The sequence below is a fragment of the Lutjanus erythropterus genome, chromosome 5 (genome assembly GCF_056507025.1).
Source record: "Lutjanus erythropterus isolate fLutEry1 chromosome 5, fLutEry1.hap2, whole genome shotgun sequence".
Lineage (NCBI taxonomy): Eukaryota > Metazoa > Chordata > Actinopteri > Lutjaniformes > Lutjanidae > Lutjanus > Lutjanus erythropterus.
The window spans coordinates 21,032,787-21,041,260 of NC_139321.1; the positions used below are offsets into that span (position 1 = coordinate 21,032,787).

General features: G+C 39.6%; 2 protein-coding genes across 4 annotated transcripts in view; one reads left to right on the forward strand and one right to left on the reverse strand.

Moving 5' to 3' along the window:
• kcnip1a (Kv channel interacting protein 1 a) overlaps positions 1 to 1,869 on the forward strand; it is a 56,273-nt gene extending 54,404 nt beyond the window's left edge. For all 3 annotated transcript variants that reach the window (XM_084719128.1, XM_084719132.1, XM_084719131.1), the window contains one exon: positions 197 to 1,869. In XM_084719128.1, coding sequence (XP_084575254.1) covers positions 197 to 244 — 48 coding nt within the window. In that variant the 3' untranslated portion in view covers positions 245 to 1,869. The remainder of the gene's footprint in view (positions 1 to 196) is intronic.
• Positions 1,870 to 2,254: 385 nt separating this feature from the next.
• On the reverse strand, positions 2,255 to 7,116 carry tlx3a (T cell leukemia homeobox 3a). Its single transcript, XM_084719127.1, has 3 exons — positions 6,443 to 7,116; positions 5,192 to 5,429; positions 2,255 to 4,241 (listed from the first exon to the last, which is right to left on the reverse strand). The coding sequence occupies exons 1-3, from the start codon at positions 6,867 to 6,869 to the stop codon at positions 4,058 to 4,060; spliced, it is 849 nt and encodes a 282-aa protein (XP_084575253.1). The 5' UTR covers positions 6,870 to 7,116; the 3' UTR covers positions 2,255 to 4,057.
• Positions 7,117 to 8,474: the final 1,358 nt, after the last annotated feature.

Sequence of the window (8,474 nt, forward strand, 5' to 3'; positions counted from 1 at the left end):
TGTGAGTCTCACTATGCTGGCTATTAATTAGAGTATATTTGCTGCCCTTTATATCAACATGTTTGTCTGCAGAGATCACTAATATTTTGCAGGCTTTCACTGCCCCCTAGTGGCCAGTAAACTGAATTAAATGGTGCTTGTTTGATGACTTTCTCCTCACGCTCAGCTTCTTTAATTCTCCGTCCTCTTTGCACAGGATGAAAACATCATGAGATCTCTACAGCTGTTTGAAAATGTCATCTAGACAACAGAGAAGTCTGTGCAACAGACGAAAGCACAGAGCAAGAGAAAACAAAAGAACAAAAAGAAGGAGGAGGAGGGATGAACGTGACAGAAAGGAACCGCATGGTTTGCAGTTGAAACGAAACAGGGATCTTGTGACTCTGTGTGGGACGGTTGCCACAGAACTTAATGGAAGGCGTCTTGCTGTACCAAATCCACGGCGCCAAAACCACCACTTGATTTGGAAAATGTCCTTAAGACTTTAAACCTTCATTTGACTGTTCTGTGACCATTTACCTCGTCTTCGACTCTCCCATTTGTTTCTGTCGTTACAGTCATTGTCACCTTGGACATTGTGTAAATACTCTCTCAGATTTGGTCGAAAGCCTTTTCTGAAATGTGTACATTGAACCACATTATCAAACAGAACTGGAATTCCTAAAAGCAGCTTCGCAGTGAGATCAAACAAATGCAAACTTTGTGCATTAGAGGCTTCAATAATGGCTGTTTTCATCCTGAATTTCTGTGTCAATACAACAAATGTGAGCAATATTGTGAAGCATGCAAGACAGAGGCCTACGGCATATTTTAACATATACGTGCCATAAAAAAATGGTCGCAATATACTTGTGCTAAGCGCATAGATTTGGGAAGCCACAATGTGGGTGCAGCATCTCACAGAGCCACTTCATGTGTTTACAGATGTCCACTAGATTCAGACGCAGGCCTGTGAGGGTCTACAGAGCTGAATTTGACCTCAGCCAGCTTGCGGCAGTGTTACGTCTCGTGACGGCTTCTTCAAACGCCCTCTTTACTCCTACTGTGTGTGTTCCAGTGGTGTCAGTCAGTGTTTCAATGTTGTGACGACTCGACTGTAGATATTTAACTGTTCTATGCGTGGCTTCTTCTCGCTTGATGGATTCATTTGTGTCTTTGTCTGTGTGTTTCTGATTCTGACTATCTGTCTATCTTTCTGTCAAACTGGATATAGCTGTAATTATTCAACCTTAAATAAAGAGTAAATGTAGTGGTTACTGACACACAGATGCAGAGTGATACAGGGATGTGCATGTGTTTGTGTGTGTGTGCTGTCCTGGTGTAAAGTTTCTGTTTGCCTGATTAGAATTAGTGTCATTTTTCAAGCATGTAGCTTCATCTTCAACTGACCATGTTCCTGCTAGAGAGGAGAGTGTTGTCGTCAGTTCTGTCTTTTTAAAAAAAATGTCGACTCAGAAACCTTTCACTGTGAGGGAGAGACCGGGGAGGGAGGGACTGTGGCAAAAGATTAGACAAGAGAATAAGACAGAAGATGAGAGAGACCTTTTCACTGACTCTCAAGGAATGGAAGCCATGTTTCAAACAAGAGCCATCGTTTTGAAGATTGAGCAGGACAAAAAAAAATACAGATTTATAAATGATTTACTGTCATGCCCACTCACTGTGCTACCAATAGTGTGATAAAAATCCTCGCTGAGATGTGTTGCGCCTCAGTTCAAATGTACCCGGACATACTTCCAGATAGACGGACAGGCAGACAGACAGGAAGACAAACAGATAGACAGCTTAAAACTGTCAGAATGCAATCATGTGTGTATTGAAATATTGTATAAAATCATTATATTTATCAATAAACTTTTCAAGAAACAATTAATTTTGTCTTCTGTTTTTAAACCTTGTTGCTTCATAATTTTCTCTTTTTGCTATACCTTATAATCATTGTGTATTAAAACATTAAAGGCATAATATGCAGACTTTTTCTAAAAAAAAAAAAGAAAAGATGTATGGGCTCATATAATAAAGAAATCCTGCTCAATCATCACTTATGACCCACAAGAAGTGTGTGGTGGTGTCCGTATCTGCAGAGACCCTGCTCTCCGCTTATATTTTCTTATTTTCTCTTTTTTTTTTTGCTGGGTGCGGGACACTTTACCAACCCAAAGTGTCCTTATTTGACGATCTTTGACGATAAATCCTGCATATTCTCTTTTTTTTATGGTGCACCATAAAGAGCATGAACAAAAAAAGTCACAAGAACGGTTTATACTGTTATTTACACATATACAATGAAAGTACAAAAAGAGTTGTACATTTGTGCCTCCACCCCAGAGGACAAGGCCCACAAATAAAGCAAGATAATGCGCATTATGAAAAAACGTCACCACCATCACTGAACATGCATCAATCCCCTTTATTACCCAACTTACAGTCTCTTTCATATTTTCTTCACTTCTCTCCCCTCTAATTCTGACATCTATTTTCCTTTTATTACTGCTCACAAAAGCGTTTTTACCCATAATGTAACATTTTGGGCATCATTTTCTTACTTTATGGTTATGGTGCACCACACCTGTGTATGTAGAGGTGATTGTGGTGGTGCATCATAGTTGGAGTGGGAACATTTATAAATGAGATCAGAAGAAAGAGAGTAAGGCTGCACAATATGTTAAATAACAATCGTGGGGATTATTTTGACAGGTATTGTGATTGCCATACGATTCATGATTAGTGGAACTGATCATTTTTGCATCACAATTTTCAATTTCACTGGATTTTCAGTAAAAAAATGATGATGTGACATTCGTAGGGGTCGGTACCAAATGTGTACTCTAAACCCTGATACGTTAGCAGTACTCAAAAAATTAAGTCAAAAGCTGAGGGCTGTCACAGCTTAAATATTTGGAGTGTTATATGTGCTCATTGATTACAGTTAAATTAAAATGATTGATCAAGCCAACTCAAATATTTTCAGAATTTCATTCACCCACTTCATTACAATAAGTTACAAAACTGAATAATTTTAAGTGTAAATTCCATTTTTTCATGTTCAGTTACTTTAGATTAATCAAAAATTATGAGTTTAACAAACACAAAAGAAAGGAAATTCTACTGGCACTCAACATCGTTAAGTTAGTAGAACTTACAATTTTTTGAATTTTCACTGTTTATTACAATTAATTCATCTGAGCCTTTTGGTTTTAGAGTGTATTTTCTTACATATGGAGAACAAGATTGATAGGCCATCTCTGCACCACTAGGCCTAGAGTACTTTATTATAATACTGTTTTGTTACACATTTTGCCTTTATCATAAAATCGCAGTTTGATGAGATTTGGGTATTTCGTCCATATTACGATAAAATTTTGATTAACTGTGCAGCCTTAAAAGAGAGAAAGAAAAGCAGACCTCTGACCCAGCTTTTATCTGCAGTTTTGTAAAGACATTTTTTGTTTTGTATTGTGATAAAACAGCAGGAGATTTATTTAAAACTCAAACACATTTTATTAAAGTATTGTTTAGGTGTTGGGAGTGACGGCCTTCCCTCTATCTGACCTTTTCAAACTGTAGCAAAGACTGTTTGTGTCAGATTAAAGAAATGGTTCAAAGACCTTCAGAAAACACTCATGTTCTGTTTCACTACAGACTTAAATGGCTCTTTCAGGTCTACAGGGTAAATGTCTTTCTGCGTCTTATTCTAATAAAAAGAATAAGCACAAGCATAACAAGAACAATCACAGGGTGACAAGAAATTTTAATGACAAGTTCTGTTTCCTTTTTGGATGTGAAAAAGTCTCACTGTTCCCAAGTAAAGAGATGCGAGATTTATTCCAAGAAAGTTTCTGCTTCAAAAGAGGCATCACTCACCATCACTTCAGGTCCATGTTCACAACCATCCATTCAAACAGGCTGAGACCAATTCTTCAGTTTTTCTGGTCCAATTCTTTTTTTTTTCTCCGTTTCATGGATCAGAGTAAGTCCAACTGTCCTCACGTAATTGAATGTCCTCCCAGGGATAATAGATGATGCTTATTGATTAGAGCTGTGGTGTGTCTGGTCTCTATTCCCTGTCCTCGGCCCAGGGTTGGAGGTTCTGCAGGGCGTACAGGGAGGAGTTATGGGCGCACAGTGGATCCGACACCGCTGATTCGCTGAGGGACTTCTGGAGGGCGGACTGCTGCAGCTGCAGGATGAGCCGATTGGCCTGTTGACGCTCCGCCTCCCTCTCCTCGGCTGTCTGTCTCCTGAAAGAAGACATGAGGAAAAAATATTAAAAACACAGATAAATGAAAATAATAGATAGATAAAAAAAAAAAAAGATAAAAGAAAAGTTAAGTTATTTTAAGGCTGGTTATTCTTAGTCTTTACTGAATTAAACTATTTTAGGGCTGTGGGCAAAACAGAAAGACCATGGGGACAGATTCGGTCCACTTAAATGTCCGATTCAACAGCAGGACAACTGAACACAGACTACAAACGTGGCACAGTTCTTACATCATATCAGTGCGCCACTTTTAATCGTCATTCACGTTACATGCAAGGTGCACCGTCTTATGTAGCTCCTGATTAAAATTAAGAGCAGAATAAAGTATGTAGACTGAATACAGTATTTAATTACCACTAATTTAATTATACAAAGTCTATGAATGAACTTGAGAAAAATACGGTAATATACAAAATAAATCTTCACAAATATATATCTCATCTTACATTTTATAATACAGCAAGAGAGAATCTAGAAGTTTGAAAATTTTTTGAATAATAATATAAGGATGTTGTAAGGGTGACATTTTGTCTCAAGCGTGACTTTCTAATTGGTTTAAAAAGGCGTTTTGAAGATTAAAAAATATATAGATACATATATTATGCTACTTGATATTTTATACATTGTTGAAAAAAAAACAAGAAAAACTGTTGATAATAAAACTAAAACAATTAATATGTTTTATATGTTTTTGTTTAGCCTTGAGTTTTTTCTTCCGTGTAGAGGGTCAATTCACAGGAAATTACGCGTGGGGTCACCTGCCAAACCAGGAAAGTTTGATTTTGGAGCTGGATTAGTGAAACACAGCTAACTTTTCGGAAAATAAGACCAAAATGGCGAGTTTTTTTTTACAGGTCAGTTGTGATTATAATACGTTTAGAGGTGTAATTAAAGACATTTTAAGACTTGAATATGAGTTTTCATACCAACCTCCACTTGGTCCTGCGGTTCTGGAACCAGGTTTTGACCTGCGCGTCTGTCATCTTCAGACTCTTGGCCAGGGCGGCCCGCTCGGCGCTGGCCAGGTACTTCTGCCGGTGGAAACGTTTCTCCAGCTCGCAGATCTGAACCCTGGAGAAGGACGTGCGGGGCTTTTTCCGTTTAGGCGGTGTTCGGTTCTGGTACGGGTGTCCTATCCGCCGCGTAACGGCGAACGGCACCAGGGCCGCTGCAGGGAGCAGAGAGACACAGCGGTGAGTGGAAGATGAGATTTTATATAGAGCATCAAACAGACTAATTCACTCCCCACTCTGTATGGAAATTCAAGGCCATATATCACAGATATCTGCCCTGTTTGACAACAATTCCCTATTTAGACTGTGTAAGCTCTGTATGAAAAATGTGAGATGAAATTTACTGTGAAAGATAAGTCTGGACAAAGTATTTAGAACACTGCAATTATTGAAGATAAATAAATACACATTTAAAAGTTGTTTGGGCTTTAACAGATAATCTAGGTTAATTATAGTGAGGGCAGCAGGCCTTTGGCCTATTAATCTTTTCTTCACATGCTGTATTATAGGCCTCTGCCAATAAAGGCTCCTGTTAATCTTCAATAAACGGACTGTACGTGATACAGTGTTTTAAAACAACTTTAATCCGCTTAATTGACAAACCTTTCTTTACCTTTTTATAAAATTCAGAGAAAACATTCTTTATTACTTTAGACAATTTTTTTTTCTTTTTCCTCATAATTTGTGATGTAAATTATTTCACGATTTAATAGGTGTGTTTATTCTTATTTGTCTTCAATTTAACATATCAATAACATTTTAGTTTATTTCACTATAGAATTAAATTGTGTCAGGCCATGCTGATGTGTTTGGTTATTTAAAAACAGCCTGATAATAAAAGTAGCTGTGTGATTGCATATTATTTGTTTTGCTCATCTACACGATGAAGTATTCAACACCTATGACATGAGTGAAGTCAGTAACACAAGGCATTTAATAATAATAATAACAACCTGTAAATGTGGAAAACCCCATTATATATAAATTATTAAAACTTATATCCTGTTGTATGTTTTCCTGCTTCGAGCCGTTTAAATAATTAAAATGAAAACATTTCCGTTGGCTGTAACTGACAAATATTTGGCACAGGTGTCTGTGTTTTCACTAACGTTTTAAACATAGTAAAATATTAATGAGGGTAGCCCATCAGGTCTAACAGCTGGCCTACCTGATATTCTGTCCTTGGCGAACCTGTTTCCTATCCAGGGGAAGCACAGCCCTCCAAACCCGGGGACAGCGCCCTGCACGGGGGCCGGGGGTCCCGGGGCTGTCATAGGTCTGTGGGCCGGGACTCGAATCACTCCCCGGCTGCCCAGACTCCTGCTCTCCCCGTATGAACCTGAAGCCTCCACCGGAGGCATGATGCCGGAGAGGGAGATGGACAGCGCGGTGTAGGAGGGCGCGCTGGCCCCGGTCGGGCTTCCTAAACTGTAATAACCGTCCCCGCTGCTTAAATCGGATCCACTTTGTCTTCCAGCCGTGCGCCCGCTTTCCGGCTCTGTCCCAGCTCCCAGGATCTGGTCGATGCCGAAGCTGATGGGCTCGTGATGGGCCGGTTTGGGAGGAGGGCTCGGCGCGCTGGGTGCTTGCTCCATCCCTGCCGCTGTGTCGCAAAAAAGGAGGAAAAACTGAAGAAGATGTTTTCAAGGAAAATCACAGCAGGGTCAAACTGAACCAAAAGTCATCGCCAGTGGTGTCTCCATCGCTGTCCAGAATCCAGCGTGTCCTCGTTGTCTCTGACAGGCCTCTTTCAGAGGACTGGGTCCTCTCTACAGGCTGTGCTGAAAGTTTGATGGGCGTTTGGAGAGATGTGACGCTCTGTCCTCCTCTCAGCGCGTCAAAACGCTCCGTCTAGCAGCTCCGTCCTCCTCCATCCCTCTCCACCATTCATTGGCTGGCACCAGGATGACTGATTGAATGTTAATGGGGGTAGGCCCACGATTTGGCACAATAACCAAGATTTCCCATAACCACGGGCGTCAGCTCGTTATATATCTATGGCGAGATATGGCATTTTCATGCCTTGTGCGTGAGTCAGTAGTTGATGTTGCCGTTCTTTTATCATTATAATGGAAAGAGTGAAGAGCAGCGACAACTTCATGGAAATTTATATGGCACATGTAAAAAAAAAGATGATCAATGTTCCTTTAAGCTTCTTCTTTGGTGACGAACATCTAATATTTTATCGTTTCAACCAAACGGTGTTTTGTCAGTCATCTGTCAGTGTTCCGCTCGCTCTCATAAATGTGTTCACTGTGAGCGGCTTTATAAGTTTTGGTGACAAATGACATCAGATAGAAGAAAAACTTTTTACACACCTTAAGGCTGTGATGAATTGATGCTTCTGCCCATTTCCACTTTTCAGGCGAGACACAAAGTGCGCATCATTTGTCCTCTTGGTGTCTGTGTCACCTCTTCAGTCTGTATCATCTGACACATGTGGAATGTACGGGAATAATAAGTTCACATGAAAACTGCTTGAAAGCTATTAGGCAGCGCTTTATAACCTGGAGACTATTTATCATGGATGTATTATAAAGGCGAGAACAAAAGGAAGAAACGTCAGTCTCAGTTTATATTGCTTTTAATTTAAATCTTTCACATCATCCACGCCTTGTAATCAAATACAGAGACTTGTTTTTATATTTCTTTGACATTCTGTGTTGTTTAAATGTTTAAAAATGTTGAATTTTTAAGCTGAAAGAAAAACGGTGAGATGTTTTTTCCCCCCCAGTATTCATAAAGCGTCGGATTTAAAGTCTTGAATATTTACATCTTTTAACCAAATACAGAGCAATCATATGCATGCTGGAAGAAATAAAGTAGAATCACTAAAAATAATTTACTTAACAGCCTTTATTTAAAAAAATGACACGTATTGTGAGATAATTAAAAGAGAATAGACATGATAAAACCAGGGTGATCATTTTACCGGTGCGTAATTACGCACATCAAACCCACCATGTCTCTCTCTTTAAAATAAAAGCAGCCTAATTGAACATTGGCACTGAATCACCAGTAACGTGGCAAAGCATTAACGTGGCCTTGTTTGTCCCTGGTTTAGCCGGTGCCACATTAAATGACCTGACAAGGGAAGGCCACGGGCAACTTCAGATAAAGTGTCCGGGCTCTGGAAGCAGCTAACCGCTCAGATTCAATGGAACAGGCGCCCAAAGTGACCGGATAATCACATTTTCACT

Excerpts from the sequence above, each read along its gene's own strand:
- tlx3a (XM_084719127.1), bottom strand. The coding sequence starts at position 6,869 with ATGGAGCAAGCACCCAGCGCGCCGAGCCCTCCTCCCAAACCGGCCCAT. Across the intron at positions 5,430-6,442 it reads CGCCAAGGACAGAATATCAG|CGGCCCTGGTGCCGTTCGCC; the intron begins GTAGGCCAGCTG and ends TGCTCCCTGCAG. Across the intron at positions 4,242-5,191 it reads AACCGCAGGACCAAGTGGAG|GAGACAGACAGCCGAGGAGA; the intron begins GTTGGTATGAAA and ends GTCTTCTTTCAG.